General features: G+C 37.8%; 2 protein-coding genes across 2 annotated transcripts; one reads left to right on the forward strand and one right to left on the reverse strand.

Annotated features, from left to right (window-relative positions):
- Positions 1–15,919: 15,919 nt before the first annotated feature.
- Positions 15,920–18,874, forward strand: LOC110719303 (F-box protein SKIP23-like). The gene is made up of 4 exons (XM_021898193.1): positions 15,920–17,175; positions 17,474–17,736; positions 17,900–17,955; positions 18,047–18,874. Exons 1-4 carry the CDS (start codon positions 15,953–15,955, stop codon positions 18,530–18,532), a joined length of 2,028 nt encoding a protein of 675 aa, XP_021753885.1. The 5' UTR covers positions 15,920–15,952; the 3' UTR covers positions 18,533–18,874.
- Positions 18,875–20,194: 1,320 nt separating this feature from the next.
- Positions 20,195–25,096, reverse strand: LOC110719304 (dnaJ homolog subfamily B member 1-like). Its single transcript, XM_021898194.1, has 3 exons — positions 24,562–25,096; positions 24,022–24,464; positions 20,195–20,857 (listed from the first exon to the last, which is right to left on the reverse strand). The coding sequence occupies exons 1-3, from the start codon at positions 24,724–24,726 to the stop codon at positions 20,419–20,421; spliced, it is 1,047 nt and encodes a 348-aa protein (XP_021753886.1). The 5' UTR covers positions 24,727–25,096; the 3' UTR covers positions 20,195–20,418.
- Positions 25,097–27,992: the final 2,896 nt, after the last annotated feature.

Genomic DNA, 27,992 nt, shown 5'->3' on the forward strand with positions numbered 1-27,992 from the left:
TCTGATATCCAATTGTACACTATACCGACTGTTTTACATGGCCGACAATTGCAGACAGGTACAGATAGTTAGTCACGCCGCCTATGCCCCTGGACGACTGGTCGTCTGTTTCCAGGCTAGACGATCAGTCGGACATTTATCCAATCGGTATTCGAACCATTTTAAAGACTAGATCCCCTTTAGGCAGGCGGTTCTGTCATATAAAATTAACCAAGTAGGAAAGTGGTTTCCTACTTATCATGTTTTTAGGCTAGAGACTTTAGGCCGTCTAGGCCGACTGTTCCCCGCCATATTTAATCTAGTGTGAACAGGTGCTGTATGAACACCTTTTTAGTTTCATACTAAATTTTTAAGGAGTGACCAAGTAAACATGATTGTTATCTAGTCGCCAAGTAACTGAGTAGTAGAGGTATCAAGCGGTGGGTACCGGTTGTTCCCCTTTATTCGCCAATGTTTGTTGGCTTTTAACTCATAGGTTGTTAACCTAGCAGGAGTAGTGGTTGAGAGCCCCTGTTTGCTAAAAACAGGCGGACGACTCATACCTTTTAGGCTCCATACTAAGTTTGAGAGAGTGACTATGAGTTAACTTTGGTGTTACTCAGTCGTCGTCACTCCTGCTTGAGTAGTAAAGGTACCAGGCGGCGGAGGCCGGCTGAACCTTTTGATTCGCCAATGTTTGTTGGCTATTAACTCAAGAGGTACCCCCTGCATTTATCCCAAGTAATACAGGCGGTCATCTGACTCAGATGTCAACTGCTACCACTGGTTTGGTTAGTGATAGAGTTATCCTTGTCTCAAAAACGGCTACGTGGTTGCCCTTGGGGACAGTCGTATAGGTGTCGTGTAATTAGTTTATAGAGCAATGTTCCACCCAAAAGGGAGCTGCTCTCTGCGACGAATTTCATCCGGAGGGATGCCGCCGGACGCCTGCTATGATGTTGGGACAGGTCGTATTAGTTTTGAAGATTGGATCAGTTGGCTTGGCGCCTGGTCTGATCATTCGGCTTGTGGCCTTGGTTAGTTCTTGGTGAACGTAGGTGCTAAGTAAGAGGAGGGTAGCCGCCTGTTTAGGCACAGGGTCGGCCAGGCCCTGATCATTTTTAGCTAAATATAAGGGGGGTGGCTGTGTGCTTTGGAACCAGTCGGCCCTCTTCTATGGAGAGTAGCCGACTATATATCCAGACGGCATGCCCCTATGGTGATAGAGTAAAATATTCAATGGAGAGTAGCCGACTGTAAAGGTACAGGCGGCATGCCCCTCTGAAGATAGAGTAAAATACTCAATGGAGAGTAGCCGACTGTAAGGGTACAGACGGCATGCCCCTCTGAAGATAGAGTAAAATACTCAATGGAGAGTAGCCGACTGTAAAGGTACAGACGGCATGCCCCTCTGAAGATAGAGTAAAATACTCAATGGAGAGTAGCCGACTGTAAAGGTACAGACGGCATGCCCCTCTGAAGATAGAGTAAAATACTCAATGGAGAGTAGCCGACTGTAATTGTATAGGCGGCCTGCCCCTCTTAAGTAAAAATGAAAACTGAGTTTGGAGAGTAGCCGACTGTTTGTTAGTAGGCGTGCCCCTCTTAGTACAAAATTGAATATTAAGTATGCAAACTTTTATTAAGTAGCCCTTGACTATTTATATCATTCAAAAGAAATATTTCTTAAGATTATCTGCATTCCAAGTTCGAGGCAACGGTTGGCCGTCTGGTGTTTCCAGACGGTAGGTACCGTCCCTGACCTCTTCACAGATTCGGTAGGGTCCTTCCCAGTTGGGAGTTAGTTTGCCAGACTCATTAGCCCTTCCAACTGCTTCCATTTTTCTAAGTACAAAGTCCCCCACTTTGAGTGGACGCCTGTGTACTTTTTGTTGTATTATCTAGTCATCTTCAGGCGGTAAATTTTATGGCGCAAGACAACATTGCCCCTCCTTTCAGGAAGTGAGTCTAATGCCAGGCGCATGGCTTCCCAGTTTGCCTCTTCGTTATATAGCATTACTCGAAGAGTCGGATCGTAGTGTTCTATTGGAAGAACAGCTTCCGCACCATAAGTTAGGAGGAATGGAGTTTCTCCAGTCGTCCTAATGGCCCAGAGAACATGTGGTAATTCATCCGCCCATAGGCCGCCTGCTCGTTCAATCTTTTTCTTGAGACCGTCTGAGATGATTTTATTAAAGGCTTCTACCTGGCCGTTTGCTTGTGGACGGCCGACAGATGCAAAGTAGTGTGCAATTCCTTGGTCACCCAACCAGCTTCTGAGAACAGGCGTCTCAAATTGGGGACCATTATCAAAAACCATAGACATGGGAACCCCGAACCGAGTGATGACATTTTTCCAAATGAATGAAATTACATCCTTCGTCTTGATTCCCTTTACAGCCTCCGCCTCTACCCATTTAGTGAAGTAGTCGACGACAACAAGTATGTACCTCCTTCCGCCTGTAGCAGGCGTATATGGACCCAGAATATCCATGCCCCACTTAGCAAACGGTAGTGGGCTATGAATGGTAGTGAGGTCAGTAGCCGGACGGTGAATTAGTTTGCCAAACCTTTGGCACTTCTCACATTTTTTCACCATCTCCATCACATCTGCTTCCAAAGTAGGCCAAAAGTAGCCCTGCCGCCTTGCCCGTTGAGCAAGCGTCCTACCGCCTATATGGGAAGCACAGTAACCAGAGTGAAGATCATCTAGTATCTCTCGCCCCTTTTCTGGAGTAACACACTTTAAGAAGGGTTGAAGGTACCCCCTTTTGTGAAGTTCTCCCTTTATTATTTCAAAACTGGTTGCTCGTTTTTTCAGTGTTGCCGCCTGTTGATGATCATCCGGCAGGGTACCATTTGTCAGATATGCCCTGATTGGATCCATCCAGGTTGAGCTTCTGTCTAAGATTCCAATAGGTTCTTCCTCAATGCTTCTCCTCTCCATTACTTCCCAAAAAACAGTTCGAGGAGTATCACAGGAGGCGGATGATGCTAATTTTGAAAGTGCATCCGCCTGGTTGTTTTCTGATCTCGGCACTTGGGTCAGATGGAAATCCTCAAGGGAGCCGACTGCTTGTCGGACCGCCTGTAAATACTTGATCATGGCCGGATGGGTTGCTTCGTATTCGCCATTGTACTGACTCACTATCAATTGTGAATCGGAACAGGCGTCTATTTTTCTTGCCCCTGCCGCCTTGCACATGCGGATTCCGGCTAGTAAAGCTTCATATTCTGCCTCATTGTTTAAGGCCTGAAAACTGAAGCGTAGAGCATACTCGTACCTGTCGCCCTCTGGCGACTGACATATGACGCCTGCTCCACAACCATTTGAAGTAGAGCTTCCGTCCACATATACCTTCCACACTTGGTCTGTAACTTGAGAGTCAGGAGGACGAGTCATCTCAACAATAAAGTCAGCAAAGGCTTGCCCCTTCACTGCTTTTCTAGGCTCGAAAGTAACTTCGAGGCTCTGTATTTCTATGGCCCATTTGATCATTCGGCCTGACGACTCCATGATGGTCAGTGGCCGCTTGATAGGTTGGTCTGTATACACGACGACTGCATGTGCCAAAAAGTAGGGCTTCAACTTTTTAACAGCCATGAAGAGTGCAAGACCAAATTTCTCCACTAAGGGATACCTCAACTCGGCATTTTTCAGTACATGACTGACAAAGTAGACCGGGAGCTGACAGCCGTCTCTTTCAGCAAGGAGAACAGCGCTTAACGCATGATCAGAGACGGCCAGGTACATGTAGAGTACTTCTTTGGGCAAAGGGCTGACCAGCCTCGGCAAGGAATGCAAGTGAACTTTCAATTTCTGGAAGGCCGCCTCAGCATCCGCCCCCCATTCAAACCTTGCCTTTTTCTTAATTGCCTGGAAAAAGTATAGGCATTTGTCGCCTGATCGGCTTAGAAATCTTCCTAAGGCCGCCAGACAACCTGTTAACTTCTGAACCTCTCGGATGGTACGAGGCGATTGCATGTCGATGACCGCCTGCACCTTCTCAGGGTTCGCCTCTATTCCTCTCTGATTGATAAGGAATCCGAGAAATTTCCCAGACTCAACTCCAAAGACACATTTCTTGGGATTGAGCATGACATGGTGCCGCCTGAGTGTGGCGAAAGTTTCTCGGAGGGGCCGCCTCTGACTGTTTTACCGTACTACAAAGATCAGTCGCCTGTATATAGGCTTCTGCTTCAATCAAGGCCTCTTGAAGAGTCGCCACCCTCTTTCGGACCAAATCAAATTTGAAGGTCGACCCGTCTTTGAGACCTCTGAAAAAGTCAGTATAGGCTACTTCATCCGGTAACCCTTGAATATGTATTCTCATCAGGTTAAGCCGCCTGATGTAAGAACGAAGCCCCTCCTTCTCGCCCTGCTGAATTGTTCCTAAATCAAGGGTCGTCTTCTTCGCAGGGATGTTCATGGCGAAGTTAGAGGTGAATAAGTAAGCAATCGTCTTGAAGTTATTTACACAACCAGTCGGCAGGTTGCCGAACCATTGTTGTGCGATTCCTTTGAGAGTCGCTGGGAAACACTTGCACCAAGTGGGATCATCCAACCCTTGAAGGTACATCAGGTTGTGAATGCCATCAGATGGTCTTCTGGGTTAGTAGTGCCGTCATAGGCGCCTACTAATACATTTTTCACTTTGGCCGGCTGAGCGGCTTCAGTAATTTCCTTGGAGAAGGCCGACGGCTGTTCACCAAGTCTAAGCAACCGTAGCTGCCAGTCCATAGGTTGGACATTTTTTGCTGCATGTCCACCAAACGGAGGTGGCTGTTGATAAGTGTCATTTATGTCTCTATTTTTAGGAGTTTTCTAGTTAGTTTTTCATAGTTTTTCTATCTTTTTACTTGGTTTTAATAACGTTTTACTACATTTGTCATGTTTATGTGTGAAATGTCGTTATTGCTCAATTTTGGCTTTTCTTGCATATTTTGGTGGCTTATGACATTAGATTAAACTTTATTGGTTTACTCTTATGTTTAGGAACACTTGGATAAGTTCATTGCTCAAGATTGAAGAAATATAAAGCATAAAAGAACAAGTAATGAAGAAATGTGCACTTGATTTGCAAAGATCATACTTCAAACGCCTATATCTTTTGATCTACAAAACATTTTGGGGCGATTCCAATTGTAGATGAAAGCTTATCTTGAGAGCTTTCCAACGACAGGTCATATGCTCAATTCCGATGTAAAACGTGGGAGATATGCTCATTTGAAGCTGAGCGGTTTGCCCAGTCCGCAGCCAGGTGCCCCGCTTCTCAAGGCCGCACGCCCGCTCCTCACAGGGTGTGCAATTTTGAAGTTTGGCAGAAGGTTTGGCAGAAAGTTTGGAGCGCCCGCTCCTGAGGGGTGCACGCCCGCTCCTCTACGCGCTGCTCGACTTTTTGCGGAGCTTCCTAGGCAATTTAGTAAGGGCTATAAATAGATTTTTTGCTCATTTTAGAGGGGAGAATTCATATTTTCAGTAGTTTTAGGTTTTTAGAGAGAGAAACTCTCAAATTTTGGAGAGAGAAAGTGAGAGAAACAATGGTTTTCATGGATTTTGGATAATCAAAGGAGGAATTTGATGATTTGAAGATCTCCATTTTATATCAATGAGCATTTCTTACTCTCTTCTCTCTTTATGCTTTATTAATTGCTTTGTTAATCATGTTTGAGTAGATTTCCTTCTACTAGGTGTTGAGTGAAGCTTTGTTATGGTTAATTGAGTTATTTGAGATAAATTTGATGATAATTGTGTGAGTAAATTGATTGAATTGATGATGGCATGTTGTTTGTTTTAGATTGGATTGATCTCCCAAGATAGCAAACTTAATTGCATGTTAGTTCTAGTTTGACAAGGGATTGTGAATTAGAATTTATATATTTGATTGCATTTTGGGTAAATTTCTTCTATGCACCTAGTCAATGAGGGATCTAGGCTAGGAATTTGAGAGATTGCTCTTGATGGTAATTAATTCCCATTTTAATTCTTTCTTTGCATGATTGATTATCAAATCGATTCCCATTAACTTGTTAATTGTTCAAAGTGGATCTTTGCCCCTAGTAGACTTTGTAAGATCTTGATCTTTATATGTGTGTTAGTGTAGTTGTAGTGTCCACTATCCATAAACCGACTTCGGCGTAGCTTAAGCATTAGATCGAGAACAATCCAACATTACCGTTCCTTGTGGTTCGACTCCGAACTTACTACTAGACTTGTTTAGGGGTTAGTTTAGGATTATAATAAATTTTGTTTGGCCGTGAGGAGGTTAGTCAACGACCTAATTTCCCCGCGCTCAAAATGGCGCCGTTGCCGGGGAACGGTGTCAATGCTTGATTGTTTTTGATTGCTTGAGTCTAGGTCTTTGTGTATACTTTTCTTTTTATTTTATTTTTTTAATTTTTGCTTGTTTTTGTAAAAAAAATGGCAAGTAACTCGTTTCCTCAATATGACAATGAGCCTTTTTGTGAATATTTCAATAGACTTGAGGGATATTTGGATTTTGATTGTTGTAGTCTTTGGGAGGCTTGTGAGATTTGTTATTTTGGTTTGAATGAGCAAACTAGGGATGAAGTTGAATGCATGCATAATGGTGAATTTAGAGCATTATCAATTGATGATGCTTGGGATTTTTATGTTTGGTTTGCTTGGGATGTCTATAATAAGGGTAATCATGATTCTATTATTGATATGCAATGTGTTGATACTTCTAATATTAGCATGAATTCCCATGATTTGTTACATGATCCATTAAGTGAACCTAAAACACATGATTTCAACTCTATTTCCTCTTTTGTTCATGATGATGAGGTACATGCTCAAGTTGATGCTAATGGTGTGTTTCAATATTCTTCATTATTTACCATGCCTTCTTGTGATGTGCTTCGTTCCCTTAATGATGAATCTCATGTGTTTGATTGTGCCCCCACTCCCCAATGTGATGTATATGCTCATGATCTTAATGTTGATTTTTCCAATCTTGGTTGTACTTCTTCTTCTCTTGTTGAGCCTCAACCTTCAACACCTTTTGAATCCCTTATTGCTACTTTTGAATCTCAAATTAGGTGCATTGAGCTTGATAATGAGCTTGGGCCTAGTAAGGAAATGATTCTTAATTCTATGAGAGGTCAATTAGAGATAATGAAAAAGAATGAGGAGCGTCTTGAGGAGGGAAGGAGAAGAAAAGAAGAGTTAGAAAGCCAATTGTCACCCTTGATGCTTGTTTGTGAAAAATCCCAATTTAATGTGTGTGTTGAGGATGATGATGATGATTTTGAGCAACCAAGAGTGTGAGGATCCCATTGGTGAGCATATGAGTGATGGTGAAGGAGTTGAGAATGAAGAGAGTGTTGATTTTGAAAATCCTAACCCTTTTTCCCATCTTGATGAGTCTCAAGTGCATGATTGTGATCCTTTTATCCATGAGTATTTGGATTCATTTAAGGTTATGTCTAATGTGTTTATTGAGTGTCAAATGAAAACCCATAGCCTTTTGAGTGAGTTCATTAAGAATGCTTTATGGGAGAGAGATGATTTTGAAATGAATTTGCATCCATTCATGCATGGCTTTGAGATTTTAGGCTTTAAGGAAGTTGAGGGAGTTGTTGTTCATGATTGTAGTGAAGGGGATTATGTAGTTCCTCTTGGAAGTTGGATGTTTGAGGGAGATCATGATCATGAGTGTTCTTCTTTTGAGGATTCTATGATTGATTTTCATGCTCAAATTGGTGATTTGAGGAATGGTGGTGAAGAAGAGACCATTTGTAAGACCATTGCTCCTATCCCCTTCTCTCATGTCCCTTTTTCAAGGAATTTCAACCATATCCCCTACACTCCTATATCCCTTCCTTCCTTTGTTAATGAGCCTATTGGGGACCCCCTTGCCTATGAAGATTTTTATGTCCCTCATTCGTCTTCAATTGAGGAAAAGGGTGATTTTGCCACCCAAAAAGATTTTTGTGAAGAGAGTTTGCCTTTCTATTCTTTTTCTGATTTTCTTGAATTTTCTTTTGATTCTTCTTCTTCTTGGAAACTCCCTCTTCACCTTCTTTTGCGTGCACTAATCTTGGTGCATGCCCTTATTATATCATTTGCTTACTTGTTATCTTATGAGATGTGTAGTAGTGCATTTGACAAGCTCTTGCGATCGTTGCAATATTATTTACTAGAGCGGTCAAGCTTGGACCTTAAGCAAGCCTTTCTCGGGAAGTAACCCGTGTTTTATTGCTTTCATTTTCTTTTCTTTTTAGAATAGATTTTCTCTCATGGAAATGTTTGTGTGCCTTTTTCTAGGTACATAACTTGATATACTTTGGTGCATTGATTTGGATCAAGAATCAAGGAAGTTTGGCACCACAATTGCTATCATATGGAAAACAAGATTCAATTCTTGAGAAGAGTGGCTTTGAAAATTTTAATTGGGTCATTTGCGGGTATATACACCCACCTAAAATCCGGTAATATCTTTCCTTGCTCTTTCTCCATTGGTTGATACCTAAAGTGGCTTTGAAACAGGAGATATGTTGGGTTGTTGGATTGATCTCCTTGTTTTCCCCTCCCATGGATTATTTGATTTATGTTTGAGCATGTTGTCTCATTCAAGCTTGGGGGAGGGTATTCTATCATATTTTTTAGATTTTGATTCATATATATTCCATGCACATTTGTATATGCTTTTCCATTTTCTATGTCTTGAAAATCACAAAAAGATTTTTGTTTCTATCAAGGCAAATTTGCAATGTATTTTCTTTTGTTTTTGCTTTGGACATAATACTTTTGGACTTGTATTCTTGATTGTCTTTCTTCCTAAATTTTAGAGGTGTGCACGGTTTGAGAATGTGTTAGGTTGACTCTAGGATATGGTATGCTAAGGTAGTTGGCTAAGAACTTTGGGACCATGAAGCTCTAGTTCACTTGCTTGTGGTAAGATGGAGTTGCTCTCTATAGTGGATATGAAATCAAGAGTTAGTTATTGCTATCCCTAGTGAGGTATAATTGTTCTAGCCTTCATCATACTTTGTTGAGCGGCATATTTGGATCCTTGGCTATTGCATTCTCATATCTAGAACTTGACTTTTAGCTCCCAAGATCGCGACTGAGCCACTTTAGGGGATGACAAAGACATTTCTCTTTTTATAGGATTAATTTTCAATTTTGGATTTGGTTTGCATTTGCCCCTATTACTAGCCCATTTGAGCCATATACATTCTTTTCTCTAACCTTAATACAAGCCTTCCAACCTTGATTTCACTTTAAATCCTACCTTTAGTTTGTGAAGCAATTTTGTTTTGGAGCTTGTTTTATTGTTTATGGTGCAAGTTTAGAATTATAAGTTCATTTGCAAAGCAAGTATGTGTTGTATATAATTTTTTGCATAAAACCAAATGCATTTTGAGAAAAAGCCGTCCAAAGTTAAAAGAGGCAAGGACATTTAAAAAAAAAAAAAAAGCTTGGAAAAAGGAATTATTGAAAAAAAAAGTAAAGAAGAATGTAAAGCACAAAAAAAAAGGGTTTTGTTATTGTTGCTCTCCCTGTTTTTGTTATTTTGTGTTAAATAAGCTTGGGGGAAAGTTATTTAATAAGCATACTTGGCACTTTTGTTTTGGAATCGTTTGGATCTTGTGGAAGAAGTTCCACCCGTGCTTCACATAGGTTTACCACCAATTTCAAGAGTTCTCCACACCTTTACTCTCCTAGCTTATATGTTAATACCTTGAAAGTCCTTTTGATCCTAGAGGGTTAAGTCATTCAATGATGGCGGGAAATAGGAATCAAGCCTATAGAGCGAGTTTGCATAGCCAAGATGTCGGGTAACCTTCTCAATGTTTTTAATTTCTTATTTATTTTCCGGTTCCTTCGTGGAATCATGAGAAGCTAACTTGAAAGTGGATTTGAAACTAGTAGAGAGAACGTGGTTTGATTGGTTGAAACAAAAGGTGGAATGTGTTTCCTTTAGTTCTTTATGCTTAGCATATGTTATGTTTCAATCAACCTTGGACATCTTAGAACGTGCATACCTTTATTATTTTAGAAATATTGACATTCATTAGTGTTTGTTCCATCATAAAAGTCCACTCTAGAACGCTTGTAACTTTTCTCTTACTTCGATTTATTTTATTTTATTTATTTATTGCTTTGCCTTGATTTTTGTCAAGAGTTATGGGTTAAACTCTTAGGACACCCTTACGAGAGCTTACTCGTCCTCTAGAGCAATCTAAGGGTTTAAAGTGCTTGATGCATACGCTAAATGTATTCGTGATTCCTACGAAAGTGAGTTAGTGTATATTCTTTCCCTTCTAGTTTTCTTTGTATAAAATGCATCACATTCCCTTGTGTTTCTTTTGTTTTGCTCGAGGGCGAGCAAAAGTTAAGCTTGGGGGAATTTGATAAGTGTCATTTATGTCGCTATTTTTAGGAGTTTTCTAGTTAGTTTTTCATAGTTTTTCTATCTTTTTACTTGGTTTTAATAACGTTTTACTACATTTGTCATGTTTATGTGTGAAATGTCGTTATTGCTCAATTTTGGCTTTTCTTGCATATTTTGGTGGCTTATGACATTAGATTAAACTTTATTGGTTTACTCTTATGTTTAGGAACACTTGGATAAGTTCATTGCTCAAGATTGAAGAAATATAAAGCATAAAAGAACAAGTAATGAAGAAATGTGCACTTGATTTGCAAAGATCATACTTCAAACGCCTATATCTTTTGATCTACAAAACATTTTGGGGCGATTCCAATTGTAGATGAAAGCTTATCTTGAGAGCTTTCCAACGACAGGTCATATGCTCAATTCCGATGTAAAACGTGGGAGATATGCTCATTTGAAGCTGAGCGGTTTGCCCAGTCCGCAGCCAGGTGCCCCGCTTCTCAAGGCCGCACGCCCGCTCCTCACAGGGTGTGCAATTTTGAAGTTTGGCAGAAGGTTTGGCAGAAAGTTTGGAGCGCCCGCTCCTGAGGGGTGCACGCCCGCTCCTCTACGCGCTGCTCGACTTTTTGCGGAGCTTCCTAGGCAATTTAGTAAGGGCTATAAATAGATTTTTTGCTCATTTTAGAGGGGAGAATTCATATTTTCAGTAGTTTTAGGTTTTTAGAGAGAGAAACTCTCAAATTTTGGAGAGAGAAAGTGAGAGAAACAATGGTTTTCATGGATTTTGGATAATCAAAGGAGGAATTTGATGATTTGAAGATCTCCATTTTATATCAATGAGCATTTCTTACTCTCTTCTCTCTTTATGCTTTATTAATTGCTTTGTTAATCATGTTTGAGTAGATTTCCTTCTACTAGGTGTTGAGTGAAGCTTTGTTATGGTTAATTGAGTTATTTGAGATAAATTTGATGATAATTGTGTGAGTAAATTGATTGAATTGATGATGGCATGTTGTTTGTTTTAGATTGGATTGATCTCCCAAGATAGCAAACTTAATTGCATGTTAGTTCTAGTTTGACAAGGGATTGTGAATTAGAATTTATATATTTGATTGCATTTTGGGTAAATTTCTTCTATGCACCTAGTCAATGAGGGATCTAGGCTAGGAATTTGAGAGATTGCTCTTGATGGTAATTAATTCCCATTTTAATTCTTTCTTTGCATGATTGATTATCAAATCGATTCCCATTAACTTGTTAATTGTTCAAAGTGGATCTTTGCCCCTAGTAGACTTTGTAAGATCTTGATCTTTATATGTGTGTTAGTGTAGTTGTAGTGTCCACTATCCATAAACCGACTTCGGCGTAGCTTAAGCATTAGATCGAGAACAATCCAACATTACCGTTCCTTGTGGTTCGACTCCGAACTTACCACTAGACTTGTTTAGGGGTTAGTTTAGGATTATAATAAATTTTGTTTGGCCGTGAGGAGGTTAGTCAACGACCTAATTTCCCCGCGCTCAGCTGTAAAAAATACTGTTGTTGCGGTACAAACGGTAAGTTTGGTACCGCCTGGTCGCTATGAAAGCCGGACTGACGGGAGGTGCCGCCTAACTGACTCTCATGATACGACTGAGTATGCCTCATCGAGGTATTTCGCAGACTGTCTTGGAAGTTTGAAGTAGAGGCCGACTCTGACAATCGGTCACTCTTCTTCTGTTCTAGCAGTAGCCGAGCGTCTGTGTATGTTTTCCCCGACCCGTCCGCCTGAATATGACGAACAGGTTTCCTATTTCCTGGAGTAGGAAAACGGTATTTTGTGAAATCAAGGGCAGGTGGCTCCCACTTCCTAGATTTAGGATGAGGAGTAGCCTCTCGCCCTTGAACTGGCTTCCTCTTCCGTGAAGTGGAGGGTTTCTTAGCCGACTGCTCCTTGTCCAGAGCAGGCGGCTTCTTGTTGATCAACTCTTGAATTTCTCCCTTGAAGTCCCTCATGAAGGTCATGAGTTTGTTCCTGGTGATGGGAGCAGACCCATCAGTCGGCTCGCTTCCAGTTTGAAGATGTTCCCGTTCCCTCCTTTCGGTATGACGGGTACGTCGGGCCCTTAGGGTCCCGTCTGAAGTTGTGTGAGCTTCAACTTCAAATTCATTCTCAGTATCGTGGTCCGAGTGAACTAGAGGGTCGTCCAGGGGACGTCTCTCTTCAGGAGCCGGTACAAACGTGGATGCCATCTCAGAAGTACTCTCCCCACAGACGGCGCCAAAATGTTTCGGGGTTTTCAGATGTCCTGCGGGAGAGTTACAATTCCGAGACTAGAACCGGACGCCTGTACCTGCAAAACAAACGGAGACTCCTTGTGGTAGGAGCTCCGCCTCCGACGGTCAAGTTAGTACTTGATTAATGAGTAATTAATGCGGAAATTAAAGTGATTGGGTCTCTCTAGGTGAGAGTGTTTAATATGTGTAATCTGCGTTTTTTGCGTCCTCTCCCTTAATGAGGATTAAGGGAGGTATTTATAACCTCGGGAAACGTGCCAATCTAGGTTTAGGTTAACCTTGGGCTGATTGGGCTTCCCTCGGAAGTTGGGCCTAGGTGACCGGTTATCCCAGGTGTCATGGGAAGGACACGTGTCGTGTCGTAATTGGTCCATAGTGGACAAATCATTGCTTGACACGTGGCAGGCTCCTATTGGCCCATGTGACGGACACATGGCGGAACCTGATTGGTCCACTTGTCAGATGGTGATTGGTGGGGAAAAAACCCCTAATCACATATCATGTTATGTTTCAAGTTTAGCCATACTGATCTTACTAGTTTATTATAAATTAGATTATAAAAGTTTAGTGCATTAATGTATTATTGTTTTACTATCAGATTATTATCTGCTTCTTATTTGATCATTTAATTAATAGTGTCATAATCATGATTTGATGAGTTGTTGTGACATCAAAATTTGCAATTTGGTATTCGATACTTAATTAGTCAACAAGACTGATAATTAAGACTCATTTATCATTATATATTTGCATAAAGTTATATATGAAGATATTACAAAGTAGTTTGATTTGTATAATGAAAGAAAACATTAATGAATTAGAATGTAATATTGATTCTTTCAATCGATTATAAATATAAATAACATCTAACCATCTCATATTCTCATAGTTAAATATTTATTAGTATAAAGGGATGAGAATCATAAGATTATTATATTTTTGTATATCTTTTACTAGTTTACCCCTAAGGCTTAAGTCACTAATTAATAATTACTAATTACTTAATTAGACTAACAAGTTAATAAGAAAGAGTAACTTTTAACTTGAGTCTAATACATCAAATACAGAAATGCTATTAGTATATTACCGAGTAGGATAGTCTAGTACGCTGTTAATCTGTTATGCAACTATACTAAATTGACAATTGCTCATACAGTCATATTAGTCAATCACTCATGTAGTCATATGACTCATATCTAATTAAGTAATTTGTATTTATGTACTAATCTACTAGTCAATTCAATCATTTATAAGTTTACACGGTTACAAGTGTATTGCTTACAGCCTTACAGGCACAACTAAACTGATATAAATATAATCATATAACAAATCCGTAGTATTTCTAACTCTCTAAGATATGACGTCATTATATTATTGAACGGTATTCGATTTTTTATTAATCGCAACGCTAGACATTTACACGCTAACCGATTCACATTTTATAATTTAAATAACTTTGTTAATGTGTGTGTTACAAAAAATATAAAAGCTGATATTATGAAAGTATATATCGTTTTATCGGGATTCGAGAAATGTAATTAATTTTTTTTTGAAGCCATGTGATTAATTAATTGTATAAAAGTTTGTTTAATGTTATTAAAATAAAATTAAAAATTTTGAATTTTACAAAGTGGAAAATTGATTTTTTTTTTGTTGACAATTTCGTCAAAATATGAACGGTGGGAAATTTCCCTCCAAAAACCAAAAGGCAAAACAAATTTTAGATTTTATTGGAAAATTCTCCTTTCTCTTTCTCTCTCCTCTTCTCTTTCCCTCACCGCCTCTTTTCTTTCCCTCACCAATTTCTCCTTTTTCCCCTCTCTCTTTCTCTCTCCTCTCAACAACAACATCAACAACCACAACCGCAACAACCACCCACGCGTCACCTCTTTCCACCACAACCGCATCACCTCCAGCCACGCGTCACCTTTAACAACCAGCCATCGCTCAACAACAACATCAACAACCAGCCGCCGCGTCACCTCCAGCCAACAACAACATCAACAACCGTCAGTTTGCAGATCTAGTTTTATTTTTCACAAAATTTATGATTATTATTATTTTTTAATGAAAATGTAGTGTAAGTTTATAAATTTTGTAATGTAAGTTTGTAGATCTGGTTTTTCGGATTTTTGAACTATGTAATGTATAAATTGTTTTTTTCGATTTTTTGGTTTTTGTTTCGATTTTGGGTTCGAGTTTGGATTTTTGTTTTGGTTTTACGAATTGGGTGCTCTGGATTTTGTCCGATTTGATTTTTTTTTTTTATTTATTTTTTTCGTTGGGGTTAGGGTTTGGGTTAGGGGGTTGGTTAGGTAGGGTGGTGGTGGCTCGACAGGGGAGGTTTGGTCAGGGTGGTGGTGGTGGTCAAGGTGGGTGGGTGGGGTGCGGGAAGTTTGGTTTGGTTAGGGTGGGTAGGTGGGGTGGGTGGTCTGGTCTGGTTTGGGTGGGGGGGGTCTGGTCTGGGTAGTGTGGGATGGGTTGTCTGGTGTGGGTGGGTTGGAGGTGGTTAGGCGTGGTGGTTAGTGTGTGTGTGGGGGGGGGGGATCTGGGTGGGTTATGGTTTGGGTTAGGGGGTTGGTTTGGTGGGGAAGTGGTGGCTCGACAGGGAGGGTTAGGGTGGTTGGGGTTGGTGGTGCTGGTTTTTTTTTTGTTAAACGTTAAACGGTTCGGTTTCTAAGCGGTTCGGTTTATAAACGGTTCGGTGTAAACAGGTTGCAGTTTGTTAACGGTTTGGTGAAAACGGTTTTTATACCAGTTCGAATGGTTTCGGGTTAGAAACGGTTCGGTTCATTTTCGGTTCGGTTTCCTTTCAGTTCGGTTTAGATTTGGTTCGGTTCTTAAACGGTTTAACGTTTACTCGGATCGGTTCGGTTTCGGGTTTACTAACAAGCGGTTCGGGTCGGTTTTCGGTTTCATAAAATCGATTTTTAATCGATTCGGTTGTCATTCGCATTGGTTTGAACCAGTTTGGTTCGATTTTTGACAGTACTACCTCTAACACATCAACTCATCAAGTTGCATCCATGAGGCCATGATCCCGGAAATAATTATCGTGGACCATACCTAATTGTACGGGCTACTTAAGATTTTGTGGATAGGAATCCCAATTCCCAAAAAGTTCAATAGAGGGAAAATTTCAATTTTCACCCAATTTTTAAACTAACACCCAAAAATATTGGCGGCAAATTACAAAATTCAGCCAAACATTTAAAATTTCATTCCTAAATCAAAATTTACCGCGCACATCATCTTTTGCCCGTTAAATCTTCTTCCACCCCTTCAATCATCACTTCTTCATCCCTAATTTTTTCCAATCAATTGATAAAATGTCACAAATTCAACGTAGGAAAGTAGATTGGTCTTTACTTCCTCAAGAATTACTCGAAAAAATCGCCAATTTCACCGGTTCTCGCTTCGAACGCCACCGTTTTCGAGCAGTTTGCAAGAAATGGCGATCTTCACACTCTTACCCAATCACAACTTATTTCTTATACCCTGCACTCCCTAAAACAATCCCAATTCTCCCTTCCTCGATTTTTATCCGATCAAATCGGCCGATCAATTTTGTGGGTAGTGCCCTTTACCTCATTCAACCCCCTCAAGATTCAGACCCCAGTATCTCTTCTAAATCTTGGATTGTATCAGTTGAAGAATTAAATCGACGTCGGTTTCGTGTTCGTTTTCCTCTTTCCAAAAACCCCATCAAAGATCTCCCCAGTGATTTCCCTAAAAAGCTCTGTACTTTTGATTTCAAGGTATCCCACATTGGCGAAGGCCTTAACTTATGCTTCTCTAATGGCAATGAAGATGTCTACCAATTTGAGGGTTTTGCTCCTTGTTCTAATTATCCTACAAAGAGTAAAGTAGTTTTGTTTCGAGACGAGGATTCGCCTACTGAAGATACTTGGTCTGTCATGGTACTATTGCTTAGTCAGGGTGGTAGTTTGGGTACTTTGAAGTTGGATGGGCAGTGGAGTTTCATTGATCGTGGCCCGGGTTTTCGATTCGACGATGTTATAAGCTTACGGCGAAATGGACTACTTTGTGGTATTGATCGCGAAGGTACAGCTTATCTTATTGATGGGAGTGAATGTAGGGTCATTGAAACTATGAGTGTGCCTCTTTGTACTATACATGATCATTGTTATGCAAGAGTTAGCCGTAAATTCTTGGTGTTGATTTATAGTTTGGTGTTCATGATTGTTAGAAATGAGGAAAAATTCGAGGTTTATTTGCTAAGAGAAGAAGAGCATGATTGGATTAAAATGGGTGATATGGGAGATTGGATTTTGTTTATGACATTCGATAATGTGTTTGCTGTTAAGGCTAAGGAAATTCCGGGAAGTCGAGGGAATTGTATTGTGTTCCCTAAGAATTTATTTGCTTTACATTCTCGAGAGTATTGTAAGGATTATAAACTTTTTGAGGGAGTAAGCAAGTATATGGAGGTTGGTGTGTACTACTTGGATGAGGATCGTTGTCGCCCTTTAACTACTAAACCGGGCTTATCTGAGTTGTTTTGGCCTCCGCCTTCTTGGCTTTTGCCCGAGTAAGAATCCCAAAATTGGTCTAAAACTTTCTGCCTTCTATTTGAGATTCATACTTTATGTTTGTTTAATATGGAACTATTGATTTGTGCCATTGATATATGCTTAAAGAACCAAACTTACATGATTTTGCTATGGGATTTTTTCAGTTTTTTTGTTATGATATTTGTTTTATCTTGAACTAAAGGTTGAGCACATAGAGCTACTTGTATATATCAATTGCTTTAAGTAGGCACAAGGGGCGAAAACTACTTGATGCTCTAGAAAAATGTTATGATTATTATGTTGCTTTTATAAAAGGGACTCTGAGGAAGATGAAGATATGGATTCCAACAGTGATATTGGTTCAATGTCTTGCTCAGAAGCAGCAGAACCCTCTGCCGCTTTACAGTGTATAGAGGAGGGCACGGGAGCTATTCAGGCTCGTTCTCAGTCTGCCTGCCAAGGAAACGAAGCTCAGCAACGTAGTACTCCCAAGTCCTCTTTCCAGTGCATAGAGGAGGGCGCAGGAGCTATTCAGGCTTGTTCTCAGTCTGCCTGCCAAGGAAACGAAGCTCAGCAAGGTAGTACTCCCAAGTCCTCTTTGCAATCGTGCAGTGTTCAAGTGCTGCCTTTTCCATTTCCTTTCTGTTTCAAAAAATTTATCTGAGCTCAGCTAAATGCGAATTTACATAAAAGTTGGATAATTAGCACTGAAAATTTAGATTTTTTATTTTTTTTTTCCAGAAATTCCAGATGAGAACAGCAACGGTTCGGATCCAGTAAATAGTTTTCCAACTGAGGTAAATTTGATAGGATTATGTTCTTTCGTTGATAGCAGTTATGAGCAACAATATTGATGTCTCATATCTCTGTACCTTTGCTGTTTCACAGACACCTGAAAACGTTGCATCAGAAGATATATTTGAAGGACTTGAAGTTAGCCCTGATCTAATTCCAGTGTTGCAAAAAATATGGGCTAAGTATGGGAATATAATCGAAGATCATGCAGTCTGCAGTATTGGTCTCTTGACATGGGCTTTAGAGTCCCTAGCAAAGATGATAGTTATTCTCCAAGACAACACACGTGCATCCTTGAACGAATCTCAAGCTGACTACTTGAGATCTACCCTAGTCGACCTTCAGTCGATGAACTTTAAATTAGACTGGCTAGTTCCCTATGTTGAAAGAGCAATAGCCCTTCACAACAACAATGAGCAGGTGGAAGCTATGCTTGAGCTTGAGACAACATCCAAGCTGCGTGCTGAACTGCATGAACTAGAAGATAGATTAGCAGATCAGAAAAAGCTGATCAATGAGAGTGTGATGGCCTCGACACCTTTAATTCTAGAGAAGAATTGTCCACTGTTTCTGATTTAGGGTAATAAGAATTAGTCCTAAGCTGCTGCCAAAAATTTGTACGGAGTAGTAAAACTAAATAACTAATGTTAGAATTCTTATTCTATGATCTAGAATATGTAAATTTCCACTTTGCAAGACTTTGTAAAATGTTCTAATTACTCTTCTTTCCAGTCCAATCTTTTACTCTTCAATTAAAACCTTTAAAACTTTAAATCCCATCAAGTTTCTGAATTGTAAACATCAGTCAATAAATAAATATATATTCCAGTCCTTTACTTTGGCAACCAATTTGGATCTTTAAAATACCAATGCCTATATATTGAAAAAATTTATATATACTAGGGTGTAAGGTGCATCTAGAGTTTTTTTTTTTTTTTTTTTTTTTTTTTTTTTTTTTTTTTTTTTTTTTTTTTTTTGCTCATTTGATGATTATATAAACAATAATTAACAAAATTAGCAAAAATACTTTAGGTGAACTTACACTTGGAATCTCGAATGTATATAATAATCTTTGCCATACACTTCATCCATATTCATCTAAGAAAAAAAGATACTACTCCATCCAGTTTTTTTAAGTGCATCAATTGTCTTAACAAATTTTTTCTTACATGCATCTCTTCAATTATGGTATCCACTCCTATGTTTTAAAATTATTTTAATTCTCTTACATACCTTATCTTTTTTAAGAAACTCAACTTCCACTGGTATGTGGCAGTCAAAGTGGTACACGAAAAGAAATTATTTTTTTTTAATAAAGTACATGTAAAAGCCCTGAAGGCTAAAAGGTACTTTTAGTGTTATGTCTCAGATGCTTACTTATTTCAAATATAAAAAGCATATTATTCCTTGCGTCCTAAAATGTCACAATGTTAACTATTCCAGTATTCCTTTACTACATATTCTTTATAATGTATCATACTGTAGATTAATAGGAAGTATGACACAATAATTTTTAACCTAACATCAAATATTACTCAAAGTACTTGGGTTACTCCCATACTTTCCAATCACTTAATCTTTGCGAGGTGTGCATATGCAGGTAAGAAACTATCACAGGATATAATTATACTCCTTATAAAACATCTTCAAGGGAGAAAAAAAAAACTTGACCTGAAACTTAACTACAAATCAACCATACTAGAAACTAATCCCTTTTACCAAAAAAATAAAATACTAGAAACTAATATTACACAAAATTTAACCTAGCCAATCCAGAAGCATCCAAAGTCCGAACACATTGAAACATTTAAAAGAGAGGAATGTTATTTATCATATCAAAGAAATCCGGAAAAAAAAAAAAAAGTATTTAAAAAAAAATTGCTTTATTGAGCTGAAATAACTATAATTACAGCCAAACCATTCAGCCATTCATGTTAAAATTAAAAGTTAAAACTCAAACAACAAATATAAAAAACGAACTCCTATATAAGCCTAACTCAAGCTTACACCATGCAGTACCAATGTAGGCCGCACGTCCAAGCACTCCGACAGCTAGAGCAACACTGCAACCACACATTGTCAGTTTTGCAACAATATAGGTTGAGCATACATTAACACTAATAAACAAAATTTACTATGTGAATTCTCCTTCATCAATGCCCTTGCTGTTTCTGCATGGATAGCAATTGAAAGTTATCATGAAACAGTCAGGTGCCCTCAGGTTAGAAAATGAAACAACCATGAGCAGAGATCAAACTGACTTTCAAAGAAAATCAACACACATGGAATTCAGAGATATACATGACAAGAACGGTCATGAGGCTAAGCGAGGGAAAATACAATCCCATCATAATTAAGAATTTCAAAAGCTGTCTAACTTGGGAATGTGCAATGTTTTGCAAAACAAAACAGCAAGATGAAATAAGGCATAGTGGCATACACAAAGTTTAAGCCATGACCACCATTTATGAAGATAACAACCGCTTGATACCAGTCTTCTGCTCTGAAGTAAGCCTTGTTGGAAACTTGATGTTAAATTTTATTCTCAAGTTACCTCTTTTAGAAGGTTCCTTAGGGATAGGCATTCCCTCTCCTTTAACCACCTCCTCATATGAAGGGCTAATAACAGAGTTGATGGGTACTGTTAAAGTACGTCCATCAAGTGTTGTTATTTGTGCATTAAATCCAGTCAGAGCTTCAACTAGGGAGATTTTTTGAGTGATAACAAGATCATTACCATCCCTCTTATAAACGCTGTGAGGCTTCTCATCAATGATGAAAATTAGATCTGAAGGTATAACGTTCCGCTGCTCGTTTCCTTTTTCTGGAAAAGTGATCTTTGTACCCTTCTTCCAGCCCGGTTTGATCTCAATGGTGAGGATCTCCTCCAGCGTGGACGGCCTCCTACAAGAGGAAGAACACAATCATTTGACACAAATATCAAAGATGCCAGATTTTCCCATGCTCCCTTCCAACTGTATTTCTCTTTTATTTTTATCTGGAAGAAGGGGAGTACGCATACAAAGTCTCACTAACCATAAAACTGGGACAATAAAGTAATCCATATTGAAAGTTGTGCAAACCAGACACAAATAAAGCTTCAGTATTAATTAACCACAATAAACAATCATGAAGATCAGATGAACATCAAGAAGCAACCCAAGCAGTTGAGATGCTTTGCTGATAGCAACCTCAGTCTCAGATTTCAAGGGTTCACTAATAGTATTAACACCCCCCCCCCAGTTCTATGGCTTGGAGAGATACACAATGTCTTACAATCAAGGTCTTACCCAAAAAAAAAAAAAAAAAAAAAAAAGGAAGCAAAATATAAGCAGCAGTCCAAACTCAAAGTACATGTAAAACAAGAAGAAGGTATTACGAGCCCAACAGGTCAACAGGCCAATCATCTTCCAATCACATACTCCTATTTTATAGTAATCCCTAGCATGCAAAATTAAAGAAAACTGTTTCTGTAGTAATTCATATACAAAAATTTATGATTGGTATTCTACAACAGGCTATCGTTTCCTCCTCATATCATAAATTCATAATAGCAGTCTTTTTGGTTTACATTTAACCTTCCATAAGGAACATATAATACCAATGGGGGATGGGATGCTAAAAAGGGAAGATCATTTCAAAAACAGCGCTATGTATTTTGGATGTTTCTACTACTATTAAATATCAAAATCCGACTCAACACCTTATGCTGTTTTAATTTTGATGCAGCATATATTGCCAAATCAATTTCTACAACACCATCCGTTGTCTTTATATAAAGCTAACATAAATTCATTGTCATAGCTAAAAAAAAAACCAATATCTGCAATAATGTGTTGTAGGAAACACCAAAGTTTTACCATAATGAAACTTCCACTTTTCCTAATTCTAAGGCCTCGTTTAGTTGCCCTTAATTTCCATGGGCACTCAGAATTCCCATGAATTCCCTTTTGGTCATCTTGTCTGGTTGAAATTAAAAAAGAAAATGGAGGAAATCACAATTCATGGGAATTGGAATTTCCCACAAAACATGAGAATTTATTAACCCACGCCACCCTTTGGTCAATCCCAAAACCTAAGATTTACAATTCCCACATGACAACCAAACACATTTGTGTAATTCCTAGGAATTTTATAAGGAAAGTGATTTTCCATGCATTAGAATTTCCCATAGGAATATATTTCTTACGTCAACCAAACGAGGCCTAAATATCCTAGAGCATAGAGTTACCAAAAAACTTCCTCAATACCTTTTCTGTTTAACCAAATGTCTTTGAAGCTCCGACAAGACATCAAGCAAAATATCAATTCAACGATACTCACAAGAATTAAAGCTCATAGGCAAGTAGCTAACACAAACTTTACCTATATATAGTTATAGCTTTACTTTTTTTTGTACAAAAATTAACCAAGGTGATAACTGAGGCCTTATCCTGACATAAGCTTTGCAAAACACCCCATATTTATTGCAAGATGTATATCCACAACTTTTATAATACATAACTAGCATCCAAAAATTCAAAACCTAAAGCCGACTTTGTAATAACCAATTAACCTCTTCTATCACTGATAACCTAATAACGAGGTCTCAAATGCTCTTCTATCACTCAGAATCCTAATAACCTCTTCAGACCTGATTGCAACAAGCACCAAAACTTTCGTAATACATATGTATTAGTATCCATATGCTAACATCTTTTCTTGGAATTCCCACAAATATTTTGATTTCAAAAACATTAAGATGATTTTAAAAGACTAATGACTAAATGAGCAACCAACAGGTACTCTACATAAATACAGGTCAAAAGGACTTCTGCAATCAATAGTTATTGCATCTATAGCGACTATAAGTTTTTCAAGATTGAAGAGTAGGAGAATCTATCTTGATTCTTGAGTAAACTTTAAACACATGTAACACCATCAAGATAGGTATAATTAATTAGCTTAAAAACCCAGCAGTAAAAAAAAGAACTTCAACCTACCAATAAGACATGACATCAATGGCAGAACAATAACATTGATAACACATGAGCATGGAGCCATCAAATAGAAAGAACGTCCCCATTTTAAATCAAAATCCAAATGGATCACCTATGCTCAAATCAGAATTTAAGAACATGGAGCTTTACAAAGATGAAAACTTTAATTGAAGTTTTGTTCAAAGTTGCAATTTTTATGGTAGTACAGTTTAGCATTGTTACCAAAACCATATTGAGAGATATATAGAACATTACATAAAAGCTATGTATGCCAGTTTTGACCGAGTTCACCTCTTGCTTTTGTAGCTATGAAATCACTATTTTGTTGAGTTAATACCTAAGCCAAATTCTCTAGCACTTCTTAAGTCCTTACATCTAATTATATCAAGGTTCCTTTGTGTAGAGGTATAAGAGACATAAAAGATTACTAATTTGACAACGTAATGCTTTTGTTAAATTCACCCTTCTGTTAGCTGTGTAGAAGTAGAAGTATATGGCAGAAAGGCATCCTTTAGTAAACTAATTCCTACCGAACAGGCTTTTGACTCTCGAAGTTCAGATTTTCTTGTTACTAGTGATTTTACCAATTCAAGGATGCTACGCATTAACAAAATTACCAACTTCCCACAAAACTACTTACAGATATATAAGTTTTCCAATAAATTCCATCAGTTGGTACTTGGTAGCTTGAAATTTATCCAAATTTAGTGCACTTATATAATCTAGCTAGCAACTTTCAAAATCACAATATACAATGTCTTGACATGCAACATGCGAATTGAACACCCACCTATCTCTTCTCTCTTATCCCTATCACCTTCCCCTTATCCCTCCTACCAAAAACCCTCTAGAGGTTCAATAATCATTAGCTGCCGCTGAATTAGGAATAAAACAGCACAAGTAGTAACTAGTAAGTGGTAATTCCTAGAACCTCAGCACAAAAACATTTACAATCACAATCCAATTGCACAGTGACAATACTAGTTATCATTGTGGTAACACTGAATCAAAGATCACAACATCAAACACAGACTAAAAAGGAATCTCAACACTCAAATCCACATAAACATATAGCAAGCAAGCAATTACCCTGAATAATCGACAACGTCCCTCGAAATCTTCATCTTCTTAGTAGTCCCCTTGTACAAATCTTCCAAGCTACATTGCAATGTGCGCTCAATAGCAGCTGCCTTTCGGGGCATGGAAGGCATGCCCGAGGGCTCGCCACCGCCACCAGCACCACGACTAAACTGCGAAAAAATATCCTCAAAACCTCCTCTCCCAAATGCAGATGAACCCCCAACACCACCACGAGATCCCCCCATATCTCCCATACCAAACGGGCTCGAAAACCCGAAAAATTCGGAGAAAATATCATCAGGGCTTCGAGTATTAAATCGAAACGAAGTATACCCACTTCCTCCATCAGAACCACCAGGAAACCCACTAGATCCTGGCGGTGGTACATTCCCTTTCAACCCCTCTTCACCATATTGATCATACACAGCTCGCTTTTGGGGGTCGCTCAAAACCTAATTCCAATTCAATCAAACAAACAAATAAAATCAAAATTCAAGATTTACCCTAAAAAATTAACAATGGGAATTGATCAAAAATTGAGAGAATTACATCATAAGCTTCGGAGATTTGTTTGAATTTGGCTTCAGCATCTTTCTTATTATTAGGGTTTTTGTCAGGGTGCCATTTCATAGCCAGTTTACGGTAAGCTTTCTTGAGATCATCGTCTTTAGCGCTTCTATCAACTTGAAGAACTTTGTAGTAATCCACACCCATGTCTGCTATTACTTTTCTCAATCAAATCAGAAATTTTTTCTGGAATTTTTCTCAGAAAAATTATGTCTTTGTTTTTTATTTTTTTGGGTGAAATTTTTTGGGAATTGAGAAGGTTGAAGAAGGGTGAATGATCAAAGAAGAGTGGGAGAAAAGATGATATGGGCCGGTGGATTCAATTCACCTTTTTTTTTTTTTTTTTTTTTTGGACTGATGTTAGTTTAATTGCTCACGTGAGTCTGGAATCTTGTGAAATTATGACATGACTGATGAGAATTTAGATTCTAACACCCATCCTCTTATTACAATACATTATCAATATAATTTTAAATGTTGTTTGTTTGACATGAGAATTCACTTTCCATAGGAATTTGAATTTCATAGGTCGAATTCTTAGAAATTTGCCTAAATGTATTTGGTTGACATGAAACAAGTAGTAAATTATGGAAAATTTGACTTAACAAGGGAGTTGGGTAATTTATGGGAAGTTACAATTCTCATGAACTTGAAATTCCCATATTTACATTTTTATTGTCAACCAAACAACTCAACTGTTTTCAAATTCCCATGATTTTTCACTTCCCTCATTTTATTTATGTAACCAAATAAGCCCTTAGTATTTTTAAAGTAGATTTTTTAATCAAGGTATCCTTGAGAATATACAAGTTAATCTTTTGATTAACAAAGTTTGTTAATTTAGTAGTCAAAATGTAAATAAAAGAATATCATTTGATGAGTCACCACCACCTTGCTCCATCTTCCCCAATGAAACTAAGCTTCTCTATCCTCTTCAATAGTACTACTCTCTCCGTCTCATAATACAAAGGCTATTTGGGTTTTTCATGGGAATAAAAAAAAATTGTAGATTCTTTAAAATTAATGATTAGAATTACATTTGTGCATGTGGGTTAGAGACAAATACAAAAAGAAAAAGTAGTTGGGAATAATTAAAGAGATAGAGAGAGAAAGTGTTGGAAATTGATGTCAAAAGTACAAAAAAGAAAAGGAAAAAATATGACAACTAATAGAAAAGAGGGTAATAATGTCAAAAGTACAACCTTTAAATCGAAACAAGCATTGTATTTTGGTTTACCCAAAAAGAAAAACAGATATTGTATTATGAGATGGAGGGAGTAGTGATTACGAGGAAGAAAGTCATGTATTGTTGCTGATTTTGAGACAATGGGAAATATGTGACGGTGCATGGTAGATTTGGCAAAATAGAAAAAAGGTGTTTCATGTGTAGAAATGGTTAATTGATTCTTAGATTCATGGGTCAAATTGGATAACAACAATGGAGGCGGCACGATAAAGAAAAGAGAGAGAGCAAACTGAATGGAAAAGGTTGATGTATGCTTGTGCAAGTAACCAATCATATCATATCACTAATAAATAAAGTCGGTCTCGCAGCCAGGCCACGAGACAACGACACTTGAATTGGCATTCCAGTTTTTCGCCAAGTGTCGAGCCACGTAAGCGACGAATAGATATTATTGTGACACGTAAGCGAATTTTGGATAGGTTTTCTAAGATAAATATATTGATAGAATTTTATTATCGATATACTTTTAATATTTTATATGTACAAAATTAATCCTAACTTTTAATAAATATCCTATAACTCGGTTCTATTTCCATTATAAAATTCGTAATTGAAAAGTTCTTTGAAATAAGATCCATTTACAATATATTTAATTTATTTAAAAAATAATAGCGAATTAGTAAAAAAATAATTTTTAATTAGTAAAAATAATTTAAATTTGGTAAAAAATACTTTCACTTCAGTAAAAATAATTTAAATTTAATAAAAATAATTTCAAGTCAACAATACCATAAATATCTATTTACAAACAAAATTACAAAAAATATATTATAACTAGTTTTGTGCCCGTGCGATGCCGAGGTTGTTGATTGAGTTTTTGTCTCGAATGCCAAATTTTATTACGTGTTATTGACACAAATCAATAAAGTTCTATAAAAGGCAAATGTAGCATACCCTTGATTTATGTAACAACAATATATGTTATAGAACTATACTTTGTATGAGATAAAAACAACGGTGTAATTTTTATAGTTTCATTAGCAAGATATATCTATGTTATTTCAATTTGATACACATGAATTAATGATCACTCAATAATTATATTCAATTTGATACTCATGAATTAATGATTACTCAATAATTATCCCTACCTTTTAAAAAGTGTAAGAAAACTCTTATGAACAGTGGTAGGACATATATACCCCTTAAAATGTTAGTTTACCTATGTTGATTATGCTTTTAGAGAAATTATGTTCAAGGTAGCCTGTCGCTGTTGGGATATTGATAAGCAGGCTTTAATTCTACCTAATTAAGGTTGTTGTCTTGTTGCTTAGGCTGGAATGAAGTTGGTTCTTTGCTGATTTTGAGCTGAGTCAGGGCTGTATTGCTGCTATGGGGTTCTAGGAGGTGCTGATGGATGGCTAGTTTGCTGTGAAGCCTTGTTGTGGTTGCTGCTTGTTGGATTAGCCTATACAGCTTCTTTCTTTGTGCTGCTGCCTTGGCTCTCGGTTGAAATTTATGTTCATTATTAATCTATCTTGTTGTGCTTCGTTATATTTCTTTATCAATAATTTCTAGGTTTAAATCTCATACTTTTTTTTTTCTCTGATTAATTAGACTTTTTAATTTTCTTTTGTGACCTATAAAATTTGCCCTAAATTTCTTCTTAATTAAACTTTAAAATTGTAACCGTTTTTTGTAAATTTATGATTATGTTTCCAAATTTCTTTCAACTGCATACAGTCTTTGCGTATTTTTGCTAACTTCTTCTCTATCCTGTCAATCACTGGAAGACCAAAATGCGTCACATAACTCACATTCAATTGGTCATGAGCTTAGCAGCCTGCACGGCAATGTGAAGATTGTTTATGCTGGAGTACCCAACAAGGATAACAAATGCAAAGGCCAGGTTAGCAACCTCTTCGCTTTCTAAGTGATATATACTTATTTATTGTAACAACTTCTACGTATAACAAAGATAATGAAACAATATTACATTTGTTTATGTTGTTTAGCAAATCTTTATGTTGTTTTTGTTGTCGAACATCCTCATTTCATTAAGGTAAATATATCCTCTCCTGAGGCTCCTTTTTTAAGAGGTATTGCTAAAGTTGATGATATGAAAAACATGATGCTGATAAATGTATGTGTTTGTATTTTTTTGGCAGATTTGATTAAGAGGCTTAACAATATGAGAGGGAGATACATGAATTCAATGTATTGTGGT

Source organism: Chenopodium quinoa, unplaced genomic scaffold (genome assembly GCF_001683475.1).
Source record: "Chenopodium quinoa cultivar QQ74 unplaced genomic scaffold, ASM168347v1, whole genome shotgun sequence".
Taxonomy (NCBI): Eukaryota; Viridiplantae; Streptophyta; class Magnoliopsida; order Caryophyllales; family Amaranthaceae; genus Chenopodium; species Chenopodium quinoa.

What these genes read in the sequence shown, in the direction of transcription:
- LOC110719303 (XM_021898193.1), top strand. Translation starts at nt 15,953, where the DNA reads ATGTCACAAATTCAACGTAGGAAAGTAGATTGGTCTTTACTTCCTCAA. An exon ending in CCTTCTTGGCTTTTGCCCGA is followed by an intron (nt 17,176 to 17,473) that starts GTAAGAATCCCA and finishes CTTTTATAAAAG; the next exon opens with GGACTCTGAGGAAGATGAAG. An exon ending in TAAATAGTTTTCCAACTGAG is followed by an intron (nt 17,956 to 18,046) that starts GTAAATTTGATA and finishes GCTGTTTCACAG; the next exon opens with ACACCTGAAAACGTTGCATC.
- LOC110719304 (XM_021898194.1), bottom strand. Translation starts at nt 24,726, where the DNA reads ATGGGTGTGGATTACTACAAAGTTCTTCAAGTTGATAGAAGCGCTAAA. An exon ending in AAATCTCCGAAGCTTATGAT is followed by an intron (nt 24,465 to 24,561) that starts GTAATTCTCTCA and finishes AATTGGAATTAG; the next exon opens with GTTTTGAGCGACCCCCAAAA. An exon ending in GACGTTGTCGATTATTCAGG is followed by an intron (nt 20,858 to 24,021) that starts GTAATTGCTTGC and finishes TTCCTCTTGTAG; the next exon opens with GAGGCCGTCCACGCTGGAGG.